The sequence below is a fragment of the Cyprinodon tularosa genome, unplaced genomic scaffold (genome assembly GCF_016077235.1).
Source record: "Cyprinodon tularosa strain WSP-4 unplaced genomic scaffold, ASM1607723v1 ctg554, whole genome shotgun sequence".
NCBI classification, from domain to species: domain Eukaryota; kingdom Metazoa; phylum Chordata; class Actinopteri; order Cyprinodontiformes; family Cyprinodontidae; genus Cyprinodon; species Cyprinodon tularosa.
The window spans coordinates 571,233-597,442 of record NW_024039290.1 but is presented as its reverse complement, the minus strand read 5'-3'; the positions used below and the strand labels follow the sequence as shown (position 1 = coordinate 597,442).

At 39.1% G+C, this 26,210-nt stretch overlaps 1 protein-coding gene across 1 annotated transcript; it reads right to left on the bottom strand.

Moving 5' to 3' along the window:
- Positions 1-781: 781 nt before the first annotated feature.
- On the bottom strand, positions 782-25,735 carry sae1 (SUMO1 activating enzyme subunit 1). Its single transcript, XM_038305306.1, has 9 exons — positions 25,521-25,735; positions 24,155-24,266; positions 23,723-23,896; positions 18,712-18,857; positions 14,529-14,628; positions 13,618-13,723; positions 2,854-2,998; positions 1,754-1,823; positions 782-1,068 (listed from the first exon to the last, which is right to left on the bottom strand). The coding sequence occupies exons 1-9, from the start codon at positions 25,610-25,612 to the stop codon at positions 976-978; spliced, it is 1,038 nt and encodes a 345-aa protein (XP_038161234.1). The 5' UTR covers positions 25,613-25,735; the 3' UTR covers positions 782-975.
- Between the last annotated feature and the right edge of the window lie 475 nt (positions 25,736-26,210).

Here is a 26,210-nt window from a genome sequence, read left to right as displayed (position 1 = left end):
GGGACTCAATGTTAATGGTATTAAGAGGACGGCTGAGAGAGGCAACTTAGACTGTGAAACATGGTTAAAGCGCCATGATTCAGAGGTTTCTCTCACTGTGGTGTTGGGTCTATAACACTTATAACACTTGAAGAGATGCTGCCTTAAGCTGAAGAGGAAGTGCTGTTGCAAAGTGTGACCTAAGCAGATCACCCCAAACACACCAGCAACGGAGCATCGTCTTGATTCCAGAATTAATCAAGACTTTAATTTTAATAGAATTAAAGTTAGGAATCGCTCGGCACAATCCCAGATCATTAATCGGATTTAAAATATGTACGCTGATATTAAAGATGCAGTTTCTGAAGTAAAACCAATTTGTTTGGGATTGATCCAGATTCAACATTGTTTTTAAGAACCATTCTGCCGTTTTATTTTTATAGTAATTTAATGATTGCTTCTTTAACCCCTTTTAATAAGCCATTATTGTTCAACCTTTTCCAGTTTGGCCTGAAACTAACAGGCCAACACTTTTCTGGAGAGCTGTGATGTTTCTGTTATAAACCCAACTTCATAATTAAAAACTTAATACAGTTTGGAAGTAGTTGTATTTATATCCGTATAATAGACGTATATAATCCTTTCCAGATTGGTGCAGCACTTCTAAGGTCATGCGGATGTCTGAACTGTCTTAACTCATTTTATTGACAGAGCAAAACAAAACACGTTTTATGGAATTTCTAAGGCCTAAATCTATGAAGTCATATTTAAAAGAAGAGTCACAAAAGAAGAGTCAAAGAGAATCTGTTTACATAATTTTATTAACATGTGTAAAAAAAACAACAACACACGGCATCCTACAACATCTGTGACAAGAGAGTAAAAGTCAACAGACTTCGTTTGTGTTTGAATTCTGTTGATGACTAATCTGATGGAAAAAAGAGAAGCCATCTTTGTGTCCTAAACCGTCCTCAGGTCAGATTCTGGTCCTCATCATCAGTTTGGTCCGAAGTAGTCAACCACTCCGTTACCTTTACGGCCGTCAAAGAAAAAGAAGTTACGATGTGGAGCGTCGCGTTGGGAGAGAGCCTGAAGAGAAAGACGACGATTAATTTGGTCTGACAGCTACAATCAAAAGAAAAACTGAAAAACAATACTATAAAGGAAATTATACACATGGAAGGTCTGGATTCTTTGAAGAAAGACATTTAGAGCAGCTGAAAACTTTGATCGGCCCTCTCAGTACTTCAGAGGTATTATAGATTTTTGGTTTAGTGTGAGGAGCTGCATTGGCCGCAGGTTGCAGAGAGTTTCATCACCACTTCAACAGTCCGACCCTGAAACGTCTGCTCCCTCTAACCCAGACATGAACCTCTCTGATCGCGCCAGCTTCATACTGCTGTGCAATCAGCACCAAAATAAGAACATTACATCTTTCTAAAAAGAGAGAAACATTAAAAAACCCTAAAGAACATGATTTCTGAAGGACCAAAGCTGAAAAATGCCAGTTTGTGTTGCTTTATACTGATAAAAAGCTTTATGTGTGGAAGCATCAGAGCAGCTTGACTTATTTCACACGCAGTCGCTACATCTTTGCACCGACGATCTCTTCCATGCAGAATAAAATAGCTGGTGTATTCCTGGATCTTACCCAGTAACCAGTCGAGAGGCCACATGTCAGCTGATCCACCATCTTCATCAGTTTCAACCTCGTTTTGACAGAGTTCATATTTCTAATCTGCTAAAATAGCTCAGCTGATGTGTAGAAGCTCACCTTGACCACCTCCTGCCCGAGAACTCCACCCACAACGGCGCAAACCGGAGACATTTCTGAGAAGCAGTAGCTGAGGACAAACAGAACAGGATAAAGGTCGAAGTTCAGTTAGTCAATATGCAGTTCTGTCTCCTTCAACCCCAGTCGGCCTCAGCAGATGGCCGCTCACACTGAGCCTGGTTCTGCTGGAGGTTTCTTCCTGTTAAAAGGGAGTTTTTCCTCTCCACTGTTGCTACAAGCATGCTTAGTTGTATGTTAATTGTTATATAAAATGGGTTCTAAAAAAAAAAGTTGTAACTGTAACTATACGGTTGTATGTTTAAATCACTTTTCTTCATCACAGTGTTTTTTTTTAACTGCACTTAAAAAAGAAATGAAAGAGTCTAGAGAGCGGTACTAAAACGAAATTTACAAAATGACAAAATAAAATCTGTCTAAAATAAGAAAAAAAAAAAATAAAATAATTAACAGAAACAAATGTTTAGACACATCTACCTGTGTTTAAATCAAGTACTTAATGTTTTTCACTTTTAATAATATCCTCATGTTTTGGACAAGTCTATAGTTTAAATTGACATATTTTCATAAACAAATGACTGATATTAAGTGTAGCAATTTTGCACATTTTAGCAGCGCTGCTAAATGCAACGTGTCTAAGTTGCCTGATTCTTTACATTATTATCAGCAGCAGAGTTTTATGTTACCATTGAAAGTCAAAGCGATCAACTGGTGAAACAGACAATGCTTCGCTATTTTTGAACCAAAATAAACACCGTAGCAAAGCTTCAGGTCCAAATGGCCCAAACCTGGTTTATCTTCCTCTAAATCTTTATGGTCTACGGTTTGATAGTTTTCTCTGCATAGATTAAATTAGTTGGCTTTAAAAGATGATTCCTCCTAGTTTGATCAAGACTAAAGTAAATCTGGTTCATGTTGTTTTTTCAAAAAAAAAAAAAAAAAAATATTTCATCAAAAAAAGGAAAATTAGGGAAAACCACAATACATTCAGAGTTTATTTTTGTAGGATGGACATTTAAAGGTGATGTTTTGTTGGTTTGCTAAATCTGCAGTTCTGGATTTGTTTGTGAAACCAGAGTCACCTGATGAAGTCGTCACTAAGGTGGTCACTGCTCAGCCCTATGGCTTCGAGGACGTCGTCTCTGATCTGTCTCAGCAGCTGGCTGTCGTTGGCACACGACTCGGGGTCGGGGTCGCGGCCTTTGTCTGTGCGAAACTTCAACAGAACTGCGGATGTGGAGAACAAATAAAAACAAATGAAAATAGGAGGAAGGAGGTGACGGGTCACAGGCTGGAAAATAAGCTTCAACCATCCAGCTAAAGCAAGATTTTCCAAAAAAATCTCTTGCATTATTGCCGTTTGTAATTTCATCAGACTTCCACTCTGATTTATCGCGGCGTGGAAAGACGTAGCCTCGACTGTCACTCTCTTTGAAACAGGATAAAAATCTAACTGCGGTTGCACCATCAACCATTTCATCCGTTTTGGCCTACGTTTCCTCCATATCACATTAAGAGCGTGCTCCTTTTGGCTCCAACTAACAAACATAACCCCCCACTTGAATTCAGGAAGGAAGCTTTATTTCATCCTGTGACGGACTCAAAAAAAATAAAAAAATAAAATGAAAATCTGAATTGAGCACTTTATTTGGTCATGAGCAATATATCAGACTTCTTGGTGTGCACAAACATCAACACCTCGCCCACATGTTTCCTGCTCGTCCATTAAGTTCAACCACATAAGGAAGTGGAGTCCTCCCACGGCCATTTCCACCAGCATAGTGTGCAACACACACACAGACACACACACTGGTGATGGCAATGAATCATTTCACACCTCAGCTCTGCCCTTTTATGGCAACTTTTTTTTTTTCAAGAAGAAAGTTAAAAGCCTGGCACAAATGGCATCACACTGAGGTTTGACAGGAAATCAAACACAATTTCATAACAATATAATATCAGCAGCATAAATGGAAATATGATAGTATCTCTCAACCCACACGAGTAGCAGTGACAGTTTGATGGGATCTGAAGTCAAAAATTAGATTAAAAAAACAATGGACACCTTTATTATTTACAGCGAATATCAGATGCTTATTCACTATGCTGTATAAAAAACATCAATTAGGATAAACTAACATTTGGTCAACTAGGATTACTAAAATTATAAAATATTTACTGACAATTAGAATGAGGACTAATTTGTTTTCTTCCATTCTTGGAATTTAGAAGTTTATACGGTCCAAGCTTCCAATATATGGGTCAATAAACTTTTGGGGTTATTTTAAAACAGCACAGTTAAATTGAGGCGAACCTGTGCAGGTTTTTTAATTTATTTTTTAGACCATTTATATAAAATGGGGCCAAAAAGTATTTAGTCAACCACTGATCGTGCAAGTTCTCCTACTTAGAATAATGAGAGACGTCTGTAATTTTCATCATAGGCACACTTCAAATATGAGAGACGAAATAAGAAAAGAAAAAAGCTCCAGGAAATCACATTGTAGGAATTTTAAAGAATTTATTTGTAAACTATGCTGGAAAATAAGCATTTAGTCAATAACTGAAGTTTAACTCAATACTTTGTAGCATAATCTTTGTTGGCAATGACAGAGGTCAAACATTTCCCATCTTCCCCAGGTTTGCACACACTGTAGCTGGTATTTTGGCCCATTCCTCCATGCAGATCTCCTCTAGAGCAGTGATGTTTTGGGGCTGTTGCTGGGCAACATGGACTTTCAACACCCCTGGAGACTGCCTAGGCCACTCCAGGACCTTGAAAATCTTCTTACTGAGCCACTCCTTCGTTGCCCGGGTGGTGTGTTTGGGATCATTGTGATGCTGGAAGATACAGCCACGTTTCATCTTCAAGGCTCTCACTGATGGAATGTTTTGGCTTAAAATCTCACGATACATGGCCCTGTTTATTCTTCCCTCAACATTAGGGATGGGACGATTTATGAAAACCGTCCAAACCGTTCGGTTCGACTGTCTTGGTTCGGTTTCGCGTGTGTTTCGTTCGGTTCATGCGCTGCTCCTTTTTCTCATAGGCAAAGCGTTTACACTCCAGAGCAGAAGGTGGCGGTACTGCAACCAAAGCCAACCACCAGTAGTAAACAAGAAGAAGAAGAAGCGCGCAGCGTAGCTGGATGTAGCAGGGGAAAAAATCAGTTGTTGTGGAGAATTGTGTCGGACTAGCGAGTGGGAAAGAACAGGAGTTGGAAGACGCGCCAGCAGCACTTTATAGGTCTGCTGTATGGGACCACTTTGCATTTAGAGTGACCTACGATGACGGCGCAAAGAAAGTTGTGGATAAAAGTGCAACAGTGTGCGTGCATTGTGCAACACGTTTTGTTTATGCTAACAGCAACATGACCAACATGTCATGCTAACCCCGAAATCCCTCATACTCCGTCAGCAACCCCCGCTCCGCCCTGCTGCGCTCCAGACCGGCTGCTCAAAGCAAAGCCTGCAGCCTCCACTGTGGCTCCCGTCCGCTCCGCTCTGAGTCCCTTGGAGATGGTAGAGAGCATGCGCGAGATGATTAAATTCAAAGCAGCAGAACATACGGAAATGATCCAGGGTTTCCGCGGATCATTTAAAATAATTACAATCCATTATTTTTGGGGGTATTTTTTCATTAATTTCATACATTTTTATGGGCTTTCGGTGTAAAAATCAACATATACCGAATCGAACTGAACCGAAAACCGTGACCACGAAACCGTGAATCGAACCGAACCGTGGATTTTGTGAACCGTTCCACCCCTACTCAACATGGATCAGGTTTCCTGTCCACTTTGTAGAAAAACAGCCCCAAAGCATGATGTTTCCTCCCCCATGCTTCACAGTAGGTATGGTGTTCTTGGGACGCAACTCTTGATTCTTCTTCCTCCAAACACAACGAGTTGGGTTTTTAGCAAAAAGTTTCATCTGACCACATGATATTCTCCTAATCCTCTTCTGGATCATTCATATGCTCTCTGGCAAACTTCAGGCGGGCCTGGACATGCACTGGCTTGAGCAGAGGGACACGTCTGGCACTGCAGGATTTGAGTCCCTCTCTGTGTAATGTGTTACATAAAATAGCCTTTGTTGCTTTGTTTCCAGCTCTCTGCAGGTCATTCATCAGGTCCCTCAGTGCTGTTCTGGGATTTTTGCTCATCGTTCTCATGATCATTTTGACCCCACGGGATGATATCTTGTGTGGAGCCCCAGATCGAGTGAGATTATCAGTGGTCTTCTTTGTCTTTCATTTTCTTAGAATTGCTCCCACAGTTGATTTTTTCACACCAAGCTGCTTGCCTATTGCAGATTCACTCTTCCCAGCCGGGTGCAGGTCTACAGTTTGCTTCCTGGTGTCCTTCAACAGCTCTTTGGTCTTGGCCATGGTTGAGTTTGGAGTCTGACTGTTTGAGGCTGTGGACAGGTGTCTTTTATACATATAACGGGTTCAAACAGGCACCAATAATACAGTAATGAGTGGAGGACTGAAGAGCTTCTTAAAGAAGTAGTTACAGGTCTGTGAGAGCCAGAAACCTTGTTGGTTTGTGGGTGACCAAATACTTATTTTCCACCAAAGTTTACAAATCCTAATATTTTGATTCCCTGGGTCTCTTTTTTCTTATTTCGTCTCTCATAGTTGAAGTGTACCTATGAAGAAAATTACAGACCTCTCTCATTATTCTAAGCAGGAGAACTTGCACGATCAGTGGCTGACTACATACTTTTAGGCTCCACTGTAACGTAACATTTCCCTAAGTGACATCATGGGAAAATCATCAGTTTATAACTATACTTTCTATCCCCCGGCTACTTTCCCTTCTTCCCTATTTGTCTTTGCTGAACTTCCCATCGCCCTCCTTCCCTCTTTCTCTAAACACCTTTTAATTTCGAGGATTTCTTTAAATACTTGCCAGGATGTTAATATTGAATCATTTTTCATGTATATCTCCAGTTGTTTGTTAATAAAAGTGTCAGTGCGACATTTGGGACAAAGCTTTTTGATCATACTACTTTGGTGCTAAAGGTAATATTTCATCATATGCAGAACTGCCAACAGTTGTCTTTGGAAGACATAAAAAAGCTAAATATTTGATCTGTAAGCTGCCATTTCTGTTCAAAAAGGAGACATGTTTCTAGAGATTAATGACTTTTAGTGAGAGAATCTAAATCTTTGTTAAGATGCTAAACCTGGTGAGAGAATCTTATTGTTCACACCTAAATGACTTCAGTCTTCAAAAGGTTTCAAAAAGCAAAGAACATGTTATTACTCTAACAGCAACATAAAAAGCCAGTTTACAGATTACAAAAGCTCTCAGAGAATAAGGGAGGTTTGGGAGACATGTTGTGCCGTCTAATGAAACTACAACCTAAACGTGGACATAAAGTCAGCCTGAAAAGATCATCCAGACTAGGGGTGCAGGGTTTATCAGAATGAGCCAATATTGGTTATTATTAAAGGATATCGGTCTCGATCTGATACAGAAACTGGAATAACATTAACAACTGATATTTATGTCCATTTAGTTTCCGTTTATGTTTCAAGAGGGATTGATCATGTGGTATTTGTTTAGTCATGTAGGTCAGGTTGATATTTAAATAGGGTTATATTTTAAATTCAGTGTTTTTATCCCTTGGTCCTATTTTCAAATATATAAAACCACAATAAATAAATAAATAATTTGGCTGATATGAAAAGCTTGTGTTGTGATACATTTGTCCAAAATAAACGACAGTCAGATTTGTGGAGAGAAACTAAAATGTTTGACAAAAGTAAGACACTTGATAGAGCAGTTCTACCAAATATTTACAATATTATTCTTAACCTGGTTTTGGCATTGTGCAATTATAATTACTTTTGGGCGATTTAAAGGACCCCAAAAGAGAAACATTTATTTTTATGCAACCTATGCTAACATTAGGAAGTTATTTAACAAATTTTTAAAAAGTTATTTTGAATTCAGTTTTCATCTGCTGGTCTGCAGATGATCAGACACAGAGAAAAGAAAAAAAAATTTATATATATATATATATATATATATATATATATATATATATATATATATATATATATATATATATATATATATATATATATATATATATCGTAGACTCCATTAAAAAATAACAAGGCCAAAAACAGACGCGCACACCCAGCCTGTGGTTCAGATCAGCCGACTGTTCCTAGTGAGACAGGAAACAGTTACAACAGAGGAAGAGCCACTTCCTCATTGGTCGCCCAAAAACAACAACTGCTCGCTCCAATTATAGAAACAGAGAAGGAATAATAACAGCGCTTCCTGTCTCATCTTCACTAAATAACAACAACTAATGTTTCCACTGCTGAAAACTCGCCTTTAAGAGCAGTGAGGTGAAAACGGGGCGAGGTTGTAGATTTAGGTGGGTTTCATCAGACTTAGGTACAAACCTAAATTTAACCAAAAGTTCACCAGACCAAAAAAAAAATAAAAAAATAATGATTATGATTACCCGACTGGATCTTTCTGAACTGGATTGGTCAAATGCTTTAAAACCCAGTTTGTTTCCTTGAAAGCCAAAACTGTGTTTAAATGCTGATAAATAATGCAACAAATATTAGAATTAATGTCGCACTTTGTGGTTTATCGACCCTAAAACAACTATTAGGCGAGGGGGAATTATATTTTGAAATGTATTGAAGTTTTTCAGTTTGAAGCTTTTGCTTTAGGAGGCGATTATAAGTTTCAAAGGGCCTGCAGGTGTGGAAAGGTGATGGCAGCGATTGGCCTGGCTGTGGGTTGCTGACTAAGGGTGAGGAAACACACCGTCTCTGTGGTAATGGTATAAAACACCTTTGCTTCCAGTAGTAAACCACAAAACAAATGTCTGTAAGATATCCATCTTAATAATAAGTACTGACATCATCAAAGGACTAAAAATCTGAATATTCATGGAAGGGGGGGACTTACAATCAAATTCAGTGTTCGGAAGTGATTTCTTTCTTGGCGGGAATCATAGAAATAACACCATTAGATGTTTAGGGGCAATTCAGAGTTTTTTTAAATTATTCTTTCATTTTGAGTAACCTCTGCTGCATCAGAGCAACCCCACATCATAACGATACCACCACCATACCTGACAAAGGAAAGAGAATTTTAAGGCTAACTTTGATTAATCCACATGAATAATTTTCACTTTGGCCAAATATCTGCTTTAGTGATCGCATGAAAATTGGGACCAATAAGAAAATCCTACATTAAATTCTACTTTATATAAATATGAATATTTCTCCACCCGTCAGGCAGAGTGAAAACACGACCACACTGCTCACATTAGTCCTCTGCTTCAGTTGAACATCCCCTCCAATCCTGAACCGTTTCATCATTATATAACCAAACATTTCCCACTGACCAACCCTAACAACAAGATGGATAAACAGCAGTTTTCAATAGTTCTGCTTATTGGATCGATGTGTTAGGAAATGACCGAAATTAGGGGATAGTGATATTACTGCATTTCTATCACGCCCCCTTTTCTGCATTAGCGTACCAATCCCACTATACCAACTCTAAACTTGAGTGTCTAGCATGTACCTCTAAGATCTCTGCCCTGCCTTGACCTAAGAACTGGTGAAACACCAGCATCTTCAACCACATGACCACCACAGATGTCAACCAGGAGAAGGTTTGCTCAAAAGATTCAAGATATGGTTAGACATTTTCAGGGATTAAAGAAGAAAAATAAATACTGAGCCTGAACTTTTTCGACACAGGCAAGAAACCCATATGCGAGCATGTGTGCGTGTATTCAAGCCATGCCAGGGGGGTTTGGGGGCATGGGATCAGAGATTGCATGAATGATTGAAGATTAAATTAGACTTTTGAAAATCCAATACCAAAAACGGCCAGAAGATGACAAAAGTGCATCTATATCTAGTGTAAAATGAGAGGTTGTGTTCGTCGAGGAAAGCACAAACCCTTATTTTTAACTGGCTGGTACATTAGCTGTTGTCGTAGCTTCCGCCAATCTTTTAGTGTGCGCGACCGCACGAACAGCAGCTTGATGACCAGGGTCTAAATCATGTTTGCGTTTCACCTTTTTGCTGCTGGATGTGTAAATAAGCTTCCTGGAGCACAGCATGCAGAAGCAATCGCCTGGTTCCCTAACTTCCTGCACCAGCTGCTAAATGGCTCGCCATCCCGCCCTGTCTCCTCCAGCCATGCCCAGCGCCATTTATTCTTGAGACCTTTCTCTATGGTCGTGATATCCTCCCAGGAGTTCATGAACTGCATTGTGCACGCTCCATGCGATTCCGTTCTCTCCAAACAAAAAGTTTCATTTATTTATTTTGTTACTTTTAAAACATCTCTCTTAGTTGAATGGAGCCGTAAACGGTGCAAGGTGACTTTCCGTGTAGAACTTCAGAACTGTACTACAATCTATCTGGCGACTTGAGCAAAAAACAAGAGGAGGAGGAACACGCTTTCCTAAGACCCGCCCCCTTCTTCTTCTGATTGGCTAATATTGTTGGTTTCAGAGCGCTCCTTTGCTACCATTGGCTGACAAATGTAAGAGGGATTTCAATTGTCTTTTTTAAATTTATTTACCATCAATTTATTTTCGAGTGATTTTTTTTTTTTTTTACCCATGGGCAATCGGGCTGGAATACTTTAATTCCTGGATTTTATCCTAAAACTGCAGCATATAGCATTGCAACTACTTAGTTAATTGTTTAATTAGTTGACAATTTTTTCCTCAATTGACCCATTAAGTCCTTAGAGCATAACTACAGACAAATGTTTTTTCATTTTAAATGAAAAGTGTTTGAAAATTTGTATAGCCTTAGCTTATTTGATTGTTTTTTTTTTTTTTTTTTTTGTTTTTTTTTTTTAGCAAATGGTGTCTTTTAAGAGTCTGATATTCCTGGACAACTAAAATAGTCATGATTTAAACAACTAACGATCACGGTGATGGCAGCACTTCAATTTAATTTATTGATTTATTTGACAGGGACAGTGTACATTAAAACGCATTCCTGCAAATGCACCAATAGTAGCCAAAAAGCTATTTTCATCTGTTGTCCCTGGACAGATCTTAAAATTGTCTACCTAAAAAAAACACAACAGTAAGCATTCTACAATGGAAAAAAACATATATAAAAGGAAATAAAAACAGCTATAACTCCTCAAAACTAATTCATATATATATATATATATATATATATATATATTTACATATATCCACTACGCTGTGGATCCGTTTTGCCTCCAGAAGGACACTCTGAGCCAAACGATGACACTCTGACCCATTTGGGCGTCAATTTCGATCATGTTTAGGGTGTGTAATTTAAAGGCAACAAAAGGGCGACTATTAACACCTGACAAATGGCGTCCATAAAACCCAACATCAATCCTACTGATATGTTGTGGAATATGCTTCAAAGTCGGGTCCGTTCCACAAAACCAACCAATTCCTTCCTTTAATAAGCAGAGTGGTAAAATTACCTAAGACATTTAGACCAGAATGCTAAATAATGGATGCAACGCAATGATTTGATCAAATATTAGAGGGGTTTGAATATTTCTGAGTCCTTATCAATTGCAATAGGAAAAAGAGAACAGCACATTCATTTATAAAGCCTCAAAATATGGAGAAATGGTTTTCTCATTAGTTTCTTTAATTATTATTAGCATTTCTCATAAATTCGCCTGGGAATTTTATTTATTTTTTATTCCTTGCAGATGTGAAAAGAAATGAAATCTTCCCAAAGCTGAAGCTTCTTCAGGTTATTTCCTGCTGTTGTCATGCAGTGTGGGTGTCGGGCTGCTTTCAGCTCTACGCTCAGTGCACATGACTGGCCATGGACAGCCTGTGATGGAAACTACTGAGTGGTTCATGGGGACGTCGGAAGTGCCAGGTGACAGGAGGGACAGAAACGAGAAAAACAGGAAGGTGAAACGCACAACTTGGTCAAAAAGCCACAGAAATGACCCACATGTGCTTCTTTATTAGAACATCAGCCTTTCCCCTGAGGAATACCGATTCAAAATTACAAAACGCTAAACTGCTTCGAACTCGGATGAAAGGCGATCTTTTCCTCTTCATGCTTGGATGACAATCAGTAAACTTTCTGGATATGATTTTCCACGCGTGGTTATCTGCAGTTAGAGTGGAACTAAGATTTGAGCATCTTGGTTCAGGTTTCATTGTTGCTGGAGAATCAGCCACATTTTCAGTTTCAGTTTCCAGGACTTTCTTTAGACCCTCTCATGAGCCTTTGTGACATTTTGGCTAAAAGGCAGATAATTATCATTGATGATTTATGAAGCTTATTACGCCTTAATATTAGCTTCCTGTTGCGTGTCAAAACTGATCTTTTCCGCAGTAGTTTATCTAATTAACGACAGTTCCTCTGTCCGGATAAACAGTTATAATCTTCTTCATTCTGTACGTAGTAAATATTTGGGAGTAGAAAGAGAGTGGTGTCCTTTAGCTAAGAACAAAATGTAATAGTTTTTTTATTTTTTATAAAATGCTTCTTTAACTGTTGATCAGGGCCACTTCCTGAGAGGTGAGCCCGGTTGGTATCAGCTGCCTTCTGTATCCCTAAGCAACTTCTCTGATCTGAGGAAGATTATAATTATTTTAACAGAAATTATAATTTCCGTTAAAATCTGTTATAATGTCTCATGGTTATTTAATACAGATACTGTGGTGTTACTTAAAGTTGTAGGGAATCAGCCGTTCCAACCATTGCATTTCCGAATTCTCCCTAGTGGTGCCCGACTTTAGCGAGTGAATGTGATTGGACGATTATCAAGGGGGCGGGATTGTTGTGGCTGAAGGTTCTAAAGCAAGTTTTGTTGTGGACAGTTTGTCGGAAGCATCTTGCTAACCAGTTAGCAACTTGGCGTTAGTTGGTTCCCAATGGGAAATGACTTTGGGACCAAGTAGCATTTAGCAAGGAACGCTATGGACAGCAGAAACATGCAGGAGGAGGTAACGGAGGTCATGGATGAGTCTCCTCCGTAATACATTTTTTATTTAGAGGAGGAAAGCGGGCGAAGTTGTTGTGGAAGAGGACGCCAGGGCGGCAGAAGCTTGGTTTGGTGTAGAAGGCTTACAGCCGTACATGTTTGAGCCCTTGCCTCGCAACGCTGCCAGTTCCGTTAGCTCTACGCCTGCTGAAGACGCAGACTTCCATCCCTGTGAACACTGGGATGGAAAGCAATGGGAAAGGAAATGATTCTTATTTCTTGTTTCAACCGTTGCGTATATTAGCTGCGACCTATGAATCAGGATGCTGTGACCGAAAAAATTTGATTGACAGATGACCGCTGATATATGATTAGCTGAATTTAGGTGCACAAGCTGACATAACTAATTGGCCTGCATAAGATGACGAAAAAAGACCCCCAGATTTTCAGACAGGATTTTTTTTTTTTTATAGAAATTTTTTTAAATTTTGGGACAATATCATCTGTTAAAGAGGACATTTATATAAATGTTTATGCCAGAATAATTTGACATTTAAATATGATTTCCCTACAACTTGAAGGAGTTTGTCCTGAGTGATCTCTTTTCAGGAAAAAGGAAGCGGAGAGAGAAAGCTTTAAGGTGTAACCACAGAGCCTAACTTTAACAAGACGAACCAAAAAAAGCCTCAGACACTGAATGATTTCTTTTAAATATGAAATTCATTAATCTAACTCATGATATATTCCAGTTCAGACCCCTGACCGCAGATCAAATCTGAAGCTTGCCGGAGCTTTTACATGTGGATCCCATTCATATTGTGTTGGAAGAACACATCAGGTTTCTGGGTTAAATTGTCATAAATAGAAGTAATGTCTTCTCATGCATACCGTGAAGCAGGAAGTAGTCCACTGGTGTTCGTTTCAGGCTGGCTTTGGCTTTCTCACTGCTCCATTCCACCTCCAGCGCCTCCTTCAGGGTGCAGAAACTGGCCGTCTGATAGATGGAAAGACTCCTTATTAGCAGATTCCTTATTATAAGGCCATTTGGAGCATCTGACAACTATTAAATAGGTTTTTTTTCTCTCCACAATAGTCATGATTGGGTTTTTTGAGTAGTTAAAAACAATAATAATGAAAATAAAAAGCTGTAACAAAATTGAACAGGAAAAAAAGTGCAGCAGTGTCACTGGATGCACTTAGAATAGGTCAGAAAATATCTTTGTTAATATGGATCCTCCAACATGAGCATAGAATAACAATCTGAATCTGAACTACTTATCTGCCCAAGTATGCTTTTAATTTAGCGAAAATAACTCAAAGATATTCAACATTTCATCAAAGAGTTGTTTAAGAAGTAAAACAGTTGAGGTGAATGCTCTCATCTTTAAAGATCGACAGGTTTTAGGTTAAAAAAAGGGCTGAGTTTACCCTTATTGTGACATGAAACTGTCCTCTGCTCACATATCTACCTCTGAACCACTGATTTTATTCTTTATTCGGAATAAGTCATAAATAAATATATTTTTCATTCTAGTAAAGGGGAAACATTTAATTAGAAAAGATAAGTGTCTGGATGTTTATTGTCAAACAAATCCAATTAAGGTTTTTTTGTCTTAAAGAAAGAAAGAAAACTCATTTTTTACATTAAAAAGCATTAAAGGTATTTACAGTTTTATATTTTAAAACAGTAAAAACATGATTCAGAAGAAAAAATAATGCAGATTGGGGAAAAAAAACAAACCAAAGTTGAAGCACAGTCAGAGTTAAACAGACAGAGAAACAAGGTGAAGGGATCCTACCTTTTTCACCATGGTGGTCTCAGTAGGGTCGATTTTGGCCTTCTTTGCCTCTGGACCATCGCTGGAATCAGAAGAGGGTTTTACCACTTTGGGTTTCTCCCTAAAGAACAAAGAAACAAAACAAAACTGAGAAAGGAAATCAACAAGTAGCAAACATGCTGAGCTATTGAAATAAAGATGCAGAAAAACCACAAAGACGTAGAAATTACAATAAGATCTGCGATCGTTTCAGATACTCTGTTGGCATTTCATCAACATCACTTAAAACACGGACTATCATCAAAAAGCAAAAATAATAAATCTAATGAAAATTTAACAAATAAGCTAAAGGGTATCGCGCCACAATAAAATATAAACATTGGTAATTCGGTTAACATAAACAGATTTAACATCCTATCATTAAAAATGTACATAGAAAATCTTTCATATTAATATCAACTATATTATTATTAATATAATTATTAAATACTGTATTAGAGAAAAGGCTAATTCAGGAAAAGTGTCTTTTTGTGCCTTTAATTATGAGCTCTTAAGTCAAACCTGCGTTTGCCGGAGACCATATGAATCAGTTTGGCCAAAGTGGTTCTATGTTTAGAGCAGTGGTTCTCAAACTTTTTCTGTCATTCCCCACTTTGGACAAGGGGGAATTTTCAAGCCCCGCCTGTCCCCATCGCCCCAACACAATACTAATGAAATATGCAACAATCTTAAAATGTTCCAATTTTATTGAAGTAACAAGTAGTATCTAAATACAAACTATCTACATCAAATAACAGCAAGCTCAAAAATAAAGAAAATAAAAATGCAGCTGTGTCAAAATTTGTATCAAGCTCAAAGATAGAAAAAATTTCAGTGCCACTCTGCAATCTGTTAATAAAAGAAAAGAAATGAAATCCATCTGGCAAGACAGGTCTATTTATCCCTGCATTAGTGGCTGCAATGAGCCTGTTTTGCATTGCACAGTTTCTCAAAACGGGGTTGCAGGCTTGATACTGCCACTCTCAAGTCATGCTCAATGTTCAGCTGAGATGGGAGTGGGAGAAATAACGTTGTTAGAGAGAGACAAAAAGTGAGTAAAAACACCCAAATAATATAGAGCTACTTTTTTCTGTCCATTAATGTTTATTATTATTATTATTGTTTTATTAATGTTTAATTTATTACAATACTAACCCTCCTCCTTTACCCGGTTTGTGACCGGCAAAATGAACCATAAAGAGACACTATGGCGGAGTTACAATTTTTTTTAAACTTTTTTAAACGTTTTCTTTTTTTCCCTTGTGGTCCACCAAGGAGCCTACAAATCACGGTACAACATTAACATGCTGCTGTGTGAATCAAACGCCGTTATTTATTTAAGATAAAATATTTCAAATTCAGTTATTTATGATCAACCTGCGCTGTCAATCCCGGCGCATGTGCGCTTTATTTGCAGTCTGGACGCTGAGGGTAAACATGCTGTGTCTCTGACTGCAGCGCTGAGAGGGACTCCTGCGATAGCGGGGGAGAACGGGGTGGGGATGGGGGAGGCGCCCCACAGCAGCACCTGCCGCTGGAGGACAAGAAAAGGAATGATACGTGCTTTCACGTAAGAGTCTCCAAAAGTCGCTAGATTTGTCGCTAGTCGCTTTTTTGAAAAAGAGTCGCTGGAGGGGTCTGAAATATAGCGACAAAGTCACTGAGTTGGCAACACACAACATTATTACAAATAATATGCCGACGTCACGTCAGTCATTATTTTGGCACTTCAGTTCCAGGTGAAATGTTTCTCATATCTAATGTTCTTTTAATTAGACTGCATGTAGGCTAGTAATGATTACTTTGTGGGTTTGATTGGTCTAAAAAGCGGCAACATACAGCTATAAGGACAGTTTGCTCTCACACGTTCTACATTTCACACAACACACACACACACACACACACACACACACACACACACACACACACACACACACACACACACACACACCGGAACTTGGCGCGCCCCACCTGTCACGTCTCAATTCCCCACCAGTGGGTCGCGCCACACACTTTGAGAACCGCGGGTTTAGACGCACCGACTGAAAAACCAATCTTGGGGGAAATAAAACCAGATTCTTTTTTATTTAAACAACCCCAATCTTTTAAAATAAAAGCGAAATTCCACCAAGGTTTTTAAGTTTAGAACCAGCCAGGATGCAGATAGAATATGAGACCTACAGTAAACACTCATATACTGTAAGCCGATTAAACAAAGGCTCCAAGTTTAAAAAAAAAAAAAAAATCTAAATGGGCTCTTTGAAAAACTCCACAACTTCCTGAACTTAAGGCAACGCTCTTGTTTCCCGTCTTTCATTCCTGGATGAACCGATTAATCCAGGTGTTTCAGTCCATCGTTACTGAGATCAGGCACACCTGGATTCATCAGTTCATCCAGTAGTAAAAAGCTGTGTCCAAACGTCCGCCCTAACCTCTAAATCCCTCAATCTCTATATAGAATGGGGAATATATAGTGGACTTTATAGTAGAGGTGGGCGGATCGATCCCAGGATCGATACTATCGATACCAACGCTGGTATTTATATTGAACAATATTCGTTTAACAAGATCGATACTTTTTATCCTCTCTCGCGCGCGCTGACTGCTGCGGAGTCACCAGTTTCCCCATATGTGTAACAGCACTTTGCTCCCCCTCCCCTCTCCTACAGTCACATGGCTCAGCGGCGCCAGCCAATCAGCGCGCAGGCTTAGCTTGGCCTGCCCACTCAGCACTACGTCACACAGACAACCGCGCTGCCGGTTGCTGGGTGAGTGCTCACTCAGACTTGGATGGAGAGAGAGACCAAAGACCCGCCTCCAGCCTCAGACAGACATCTTTGACCCAAGCGTTTCAGTCCTCCAGAGAATATCCAGGTAGATAACAGTGGTCATCGTCTGCAGCACTTCATTATACATCATATATTACTCAGAAAGTGTAGTTAAGACCTTGAAAAAACCCAGTACATTTATCCCATTAAAAATTGTTAGCTAAAATAAGCTAACATTAGATAATCTCTTATTTATTCCACGATTGAGAACTTTATAGAAAAAAAGCAACAGGCAAGTGCAGCTTAAATGTAAAAAGTATCGGTATCGGTATCGATATCGGCGATACTGACCCAGTATTTACTTGGTATCGGATCGATTAAAAAATCCCGGTATCGCCCACCTCTACTTTATAGTGAACTCAGTTAACTGACTGTTTGGACAGATGATCACTGCTTTTTGCTCCCCGTTGGTCACGTGACTCCGACTCCCCCCACCATGTCGCCTGTGCCATCTTTATTTATCGCTGTGACAACAATTATATCTGCTCGTCCAGTGACCATGGATGATCATTACTTTTCAAGGTGCAATGTGGGAAATTTTGAGTCCACTACTTTTTCATCCACCAGACGTTCAGACACTCATTTAAAATAGTGATTAGGGCGGACATTTTTGGACGCAGCCAAAGACAGGAAACAAAACAGCTGCCTTAAGTTCAGGAAATAGTGGGTTTCAATACAGGGTTTCAGCTCTTTCTTAATCTTAAAACCTTGACTGTCCAGAGTTCATTATTGCAGGACTTTACTGTAACCTTTGCACTAAAAGTACTTACTTCTATTTGCATGCCTGGGTCTCTGTACTAGGTGACACTCTCTCTCTTCCCTTCTGTGTGTCATCAAACAGTTTAAGCGCAGTAATGCCACCTAAAGGGCTGGAGGGAGACATTTAGCGTCCTACTCTTGTTAAATGTAATTTGGGTTAGATTAGGGTTACATTTTGTTTATATTGCAAAAGCAAGTCATTGCCCAGCCCTAAATATAACCCGTTCTGAGCTAAAATGTTTGTTAGCTGTCAGAATTCCATCAGAATTCTGAGGAAAAAAGTCAGAATTCTAACCTTTTTTCATTTTATACTGAAATAAAATTTAAAAATCTCTTTAACTTTTATAATTTTTTCAGTGGCCCTAATCCTCTTCCGTACACCTGAGATTCAACGGGGTTTGATTTTAGTGACATTTTCCAAGCTCATCCGAGCAACTCAGTAAATAAAGGTGAGATTATCCAGAGTGCAGGGTTAATGCAGGGATCTGAACTCATTTTTAACCCAGAGAGCCCCTCAAAATTATAGCAACCGAGGTGAGCTCAGGTCAAAGGACCACCCCACACACACACACACTCACTCCACATAGTTGTGCTCCCGTCCAAGGTTACAGAACATGTAACCATAGTAACCGTAGACGTCACCACAGAAGACCTTGATGTTGTGCTGAGAGCAGAGTTGGTCGATGCGCACCATCAGGTCTCTGGAGCATCCTGTCAGACACACCTGAGGGCGACACAGAACGCAGCGGATTAGAGCAGGTGGCTGATGGGAGAGAAATCAGGCAACAGAACCAGAGGAGCCATTTAGCCCGATGACACACCGGGCCTAAACAGGCCTCATTTACACAAAGGGGAAAGTTGCCAAAAGCAGGAGCTTTTCAGCAGGTCCACACCCACTAGAGTGGGAGTGGAAATCATCAACGTCAGCACGATGCTCACAGACATCCCAGAGTCTGTGAAAAAACGCTTTCAATTCAATTTACAACTATGATTCATCAATGCAGCATGGTATCATCACCATAATACAGTTTAATATTCAGTAAACACCTGCAGCCGATCTATAAAATTCATGTACAAAGGCTAGGTGATTAAATATAGATCTTTTTTTTTATGAAGATTTGATTTAGGGTTTCCATGGCACAGGGTGACATTCGTTCATGACTTTTTGTTCTTAGACGTCTCCTAATAACCGTGCTATATTTTCTTTATTGTTTGTGAAACATAATAATTTTACAATCATGCATCACAGCTCTTTAAATTAAGGTCACCTCCCAGAGGGATGATACGTTTTTTATAGCAATATATGAGAATTGTCATTTTTAATATGAATAAAGAAACAATCAATTCGATTTGGTAGGAATAAAACATGAGATGATATTTTTAAGCTGTACTGCCCAGCCCTATTATCTACATCAGGGGTCACCAACCTTTTTAAGGCTGAGGGCTACTTCATGGCTACCAAGTCATAGGAAGGGCTACCAATACTGACCTATGAACTGGAGGGATCAGTGTTCATCTACAGTAAATCTCATCCATAAAAACGAATTTTTATTCTTATTTTATTCTTTTATTCATTTCTGATGATTTCATGATGAAATAATACATAAATGATTAAAAAGAAGAGCAACTGAATAAAAAAAAAATTAAACTTAACCCACTGAGTGGGTTCTTCTGTTTTCAGAAGACGAAGAGGGCACCCCATGTGGTCCTTGAGGGCCCCTTGGTGCCCGCGGGCACCGCGTTGGTGACCCCTGATCTACATTGATATCAGTTAAATATACTAAACAAAACAAAAACATATGATTTAGCCATTTTATTTCTAAGCTTTTAAACATTTAAATCAAAAACAGCATTTTTCTCTTTAAAACAAACTGACGCCTTGTGAGTTTTAAAATAGAAAGATGACAACCTGGACCCATTTTCTCATTTTGCATGGATGTAATTAGATCGGTGATCATTTAATCATTCCTGATGTATGTACTGTTACACCTCTACTGTGCATTTTATTATTTCAACCTAGAATGAATAATTTTCTGCTTTTTCAAACTGCAAAGTCCAAAAATAAGGTTGAAAAAAAAATGAGATCCTTGTCAACTGTTAGTTACTCCACCCTGAAATACGTTTACAGGCAAAATAACATAAAGACTTAATGTTTAAAAGTCAGATCTAAAAATGTCCTTCAGGCTTAATTATTCAAAGTTATAATGGATTTAAAAACTAATCAAAGGGATAATAAAATGACTGCTGTTTTAATAAAAATAAAAAAAAAGCTGAGCTGGAAAACAGTCAGCAGCAGATTATAACGATGTTCTAACACAGTCACACAGTGTACTATTATACAACGAGGCTGGGCTGAGGAGTGACTGTAAACAGCTGATAAGAGATGCTGGTTGTGTGGATCAGAGCTCCATGTGTCAGCAGACAGGTGGCAGTCAAGGTCCGGTGTTCCCAGATGGTTACTGTGGTTTAGCAGGATTTTCCTCCTCATTCATTATAGACTTCATCTAAAATTTACCATTACATTTTTATCCATAACCCACACAATAGAATTAGCAGCGTCATTATTTATTAAACAAAAAAAAACAAAGTTACAAGTGGAAAAAAATGGGATTCAAAGCTTCCATCTTGCTTTTCTGATTATCTAAAGTTGTAGTTTTTTTCTTGATGCTGTGACATAACTGCACTTAGTATTCCTGATAATCATTAAGTATTTTCATCCTTCAGAGCTAATTTTTAAGACTGAAAATCATCTGATATAATCTGAACTTTATAAATACAACAACAAAGTTTGGATTCTCCTTTAGGAGAAGAGTGGGTATGAAAAACAATAAAAGCTTTGGGACAGTTTGTGCTCCTCTCTTCTATCAGCCTTCATGAAGGTGTCAGTGTGCTGCTCAGCAGGAGGAGGATAAAGTGGAATGTTTGGTTAGTTTTCCTCCAAAACGCCTCACTACTGATGAAGGAAAGACAAAGCCGTCATCTATGGACCGGCAACAAACCTCTTACTGATTCTCATTTAAGCTGTTAAGCTTAAGAACACCTGCAGTTTTCTCAAAAAAATATAAGTTATTTAGTTAGAATTTGCTCAGGAAGTGAAGTTTTTCTTTACTGCTCTTAAACACAACCACAAAAGCCGCCTGGAGGTCAGTTTTTATGCATTTTCCATTAATTAATTCTTGAATTGAACCACAGGTGTCAAAAACTTACTGTTAAATCGAAAACAATGTATGAATTAATTTAAAATAACATTTTCTCCTTGTCTTTTCCGTTCTTTTTTGATTCAACTGAGCAAAAGAACTTGCTCCTTATATGGAGCTTTTTTCAACCCCAGAGATTTTGTTTATTTTAGCTTTACAGCTAACACTTCAGGAAGTGGAGTAGAACTATAATCCAGATGCAGATTATTTCTATTTTAAAAACACTATACAGTACAGTACTCTATGTGTTTTATTTTCCTGTCTGTTATTTATATACTCTTTTTTTAAGGTGCACATTGTGTGACCACTTCTACTATACCCTTTTGCTGCTGTAAACACCACAATTTTCCTATTTTGAGACAAAACAGGGATTTTCCATTATACTCATATTCAATTTTATAATGGTTTAATAAAACTAGAGTGTATTTACTGTATATGTAAATATATTGAGGGCAAAAACATCCGAATGACTAATAAACAGATGTAAAAACATCCACTATCAAGTGGAGTGAAGCTAAGCAGAGGAAATCAAGCTAAAGGCAAAAAGGACAATCACAGAACAGCTTTTAATGGAAAACATGGGCTGATAGCATACTCTAGTGGTCACCTCTGGTACTGCAGGACCAGTTCATTTATTATTTTAAACATTATTAACCTATATCAAATTCTGCGACCTTCCTGATCCCAAATAGTCCTGTTTGACTCCAGCCCAGCTAAACACAGCATAACCTTAAAACAAAGGCTGCAGATTTTCTATAACTATCTGATAAAGGGAATTTGTTTTTATTTTTAAAGAACCACCATTTAATGTTCTTAGTGAAACAACTTCATAAAAGCATTTGCTTTTAGAGCAATGGATCCAAATCTCTAATAATCAAAGACCTAAAAGCCATGGTTCTACAAACATCCTCACAGTGAGATGTCCCCATCATAAATAACATTGTTTTTGCTCTGAGATGATGGGATCCAGTGGTGCTCTGATCACTGATGCTTTTAATTCACATGCAGTGATGTGTGTCTGCATGTGAAGATCAAAGGTTATAATTGATGTTATTATTAGTTATTTTATTTAGAAAATCTGGAACCGGCCTTGATATACACTCACCGGCCACTTTATTAGGTACACCTGTCCAACTGCTCGTTAACACTTAATTTCTAAGCAGCCAATCACATGGCGGCAACTCAGTGCATTTAGGCATGTAGACATGGTCAAGACAATCTCCTGCAGTTCAAACCGAGCATCAGTATGGGGAAGAAAGGTGATTTGAGTGACTTTGAACGTGGCATGATTGTTGGTGCCAGAAGGGCTGGTCTGAGTATTTCAGAAACTGCTGATCTACTGGGATTTTCACGCACAACCATCTCTAGGGTTTACAGAGAATGGTCCGAAAAAGAAAAAACATCCAGTGAGCGGCAGTTCTGTTGGCGGAAATGCCTTGTTGATGCCAGAGGAGAATGGCCAGACTGGTTCGAGCTGATAGAAGGGCAACAGTGACTCAATTAACCACCCATTACAACCAAGGTGGGCAGAAGAGCATCTCTGAACGCACAGTACGTCAGACTTTGAGGCAGATGGGCTACAGCAGCAGAAGACCACACCGGGTGCCACTCCTTTCAGCTAAGAACAGGAAACTGAGGCTACAATTTGCACAAGCTCATCGAAATTGGACAATAGAAGATTGAAACAACGTTGCCTGGTCTGATGAGTCTCGATTTCTAATGCAACATTCGGATGGTAGGGTCAGAATTTGGCGTCTACAACATGAAAGCATGGATCCATCCTGCCTTGTATCAACGGTTCAGGCTGGTGGTGGTGGTGTCATGGTGTGGGGAATATTTTCTTGGCACTCTTTGGGCCCCTTGGTACCAATTGAGCATCGTTGCAACGCCACAGCCTACCTGAGTATTGTTGCTGACCATGTCCATCCCTTTATGACCACAATGTACCCAACGTCTGATGGCTACTTTCAGCAGGATAATGCGCCATGTCATTAAGCTGGAATCATCTCAGACTGGTTTCTTGAACATGACAATGAGTTCACTGTACTCAAATGGCCTCCACAGTCACCAGATCTCAATCCAATAGAGCATCTTTGGGATGTGGTGGAACGGGAGATTCGCATCATGGATGTGCAGCCGACAAATCTGCGGCAACTGTGTGATGCCATCATGTCAATATGGACCAAACTCCCTGAGGAATGCTTCCAGCACCTTGTTGAATCTATGCCACGAAGAATTGAGGCAGTTCTGAAGGCAAAAGGGGGTCCAACCCGTTACTAGCATGGGGTACCTAATAATGTGGCCGGTGAGTGTAATTTATCGAGCTCTGATCAAACAAGATCAAGACTCGGAATAAACAGGTCAAGACCCACTAGCCTTGATTCTCACTCACCGCATCAAACTGTAGAAAGAAGTCGTCTGGTTTGTCTTCAACTCTGTCTGGGTCAGCGTGAACTTCCACCATGGGGTTGAGGTTCTGCGCTCGCTCCAGAGAGGCCTGAGCCCGATTCTGACCTTTAGCTGACACTGGAACCAGGAATTGGGCTCGACATGACTCCTCTGAGACCTGGAAGGTACAAAACCATGCAGAAATTATATTAGCATATTTCTCTCATGTGTCTACCACCTTTATAGGTCAATTCAGACTAAAACGTTTTAGTGGAGTTTTGTGAATCTGGATGTAAACTGTTTCTTGTAGTGAGTACAAACTTTGGCTAATGATGACTTTGCTACTATGGCCATCTAGTGTACAGAAATGATACTGCAGGTTATGAACAATGACTGAAATCTAACCTCTGGGTTTGCATGAGGACAATTGACTTACCTGCTCATGATCCAGCAAAGTGAGTCCTTTCACTCCAGCAAGGATCAGATTTTTAGCCAGTTCAGCTCCAAGACCTCCGACACCTGCCAGTAGCACCCGGGATCCTCGCAGCCTTTTACATTGAAAAATACACATACAATACATTAAATGCTTTAGGAGAGAGTTTAAATATACAGTCACTGTATTTTATGACAACAAACCAAACATATCATCTTTGGGTTCTGTTTTTTTTTTTTTTTTATTCTTCACTACAACTCTAGAGGAAATCACTGTTTATCTAATGTCACCCACATGGAGATGATAAAATACAACGAGATTTTAAAATATCTTACTACATAAAATCATTAGAAAATGTAAAAAAGTTAACTTAAAACATGTTAACTAAGAAAGAATTGGAAAATAAATTAAGAGAACCATCCCTGGGTGTTCATATCAGTAATAAACTGGACTGGACTCATAACACTGACGGCCTGTATAAGAAGGGCCAGAGGCTCCTCCATCTCCTGAGGAGGCTGAGGTCCTTTGGAGAGAGCAGGACCCGGCTGAAAACCTATGACTCTGTGGTGGCATTAGCCCTTCTCTATGTTGTCGTCTGCTGATCCCCTAGGAGCGCAGAGTGGGACAGAAAGAGACTGAACAAACTGGTGAGAAAGGTTGCTTCTGTCCTAGGCTGCAAACTGGACTCAGTGGAGGAAGTGCCTGAGAGGAGGGTGCTGTCCAAGCTTCCATCCATCATGGAAAACACCGTCCACCCTCTGCACCGGACTGTGGAGGAGCCGAGCAGCTCCTTTAGTAAAAGACTTTTACACCCTGTTTGCAAAAAGGAGCGCTAGCGAAGGTTATTCATCCCTGCTGCAACCAGGCTATACAATGAAACACTACAATGGCAATAAATCGTGCAATTTATAATGTGCAATTACTATTTAATACCCTGTGCAATAACCCATTTCTCTATATTTGACACCCAATGTAATAACTTAAAAAACCCACTTTATAAAGGTGAACATAACAACGAAGAAGAGTGAAATCAAAGAAATGATATGGAAATAAAAATGGATATAAATCCAGTTATACATTCAAATATTGAAGTGCGATTCAGTCAACTCATTAAAATGCTCCATCATAGGCAAGCTGTATTAAGTGCAACCTGACTAGTTTTCCAGCTGTTTCTTGTAAAGATCAAATAAAATCAAACGTATTTTGAATCTATCGATTGAAATCTAATCAATAACGCAACTCGATTAGAATTTAAACCCTACCGATGCTGGTATTAGTCTCATTAGTCTGGATCCGGAGCAGAAAGAAGAGAACTAGCTAAACCATCCGCTGCTTTGATTAGCCAAAGAAGCTAACTGAGCTAGCTCACCTTTTCTGGGCATCCAGCCCCCACAACCGGATCTGGCGGTCATACTGCGCCGCTTCCTCCTCACTGATAATCGGGTCCTCTTTTTCGATCATATCAGCAATTCGGGGTGCCTAAAAAAGCTTTGATAAAGTTGCAATGTGTTCTCCTTTCTGTAGCAACACGGCCAAACGGTTCAAAAGGCTGCGGTAGTCCCGCTGAATGGACGCTGAATTGTGACGTCGGCAGAAAGAAACAATAGCACTCTTCTTCTTTTTTCCCCCCATGTTTGGTAAATAACCTGAAAGAGCATCAGCGCCACCCTCCAAACTTAAACAATAGTATTTTATATTTATACTTCATTTATTTCCATTTTCTTCCTTGATGGGAACGTTTTTAAAAACCTTAATTTATAATCAGTGGATTTAAATAACTTCTTTGAAGTTATTATAAGCTTAAGGTTTGATTTTCGTGATGATGGCTGTTTTGTGAATAAATCGGTGATCTGCTTTAATATTTAATTGATACTGTTAATTAAAATACAGATTATCAGTGTAATGATTTACCACTGTTCGTGGGTAAAGCCAGATCGCCTTTTAGGATTCTTCGATACTGATTCTTTTTCGGGACTGATAGGGATATCTTTTTCCTCGGTCTTGTCTTTCAGGAAACTGACGTGAGTCTCAGTAAGATTAGTAACAGGACTGAAAGACT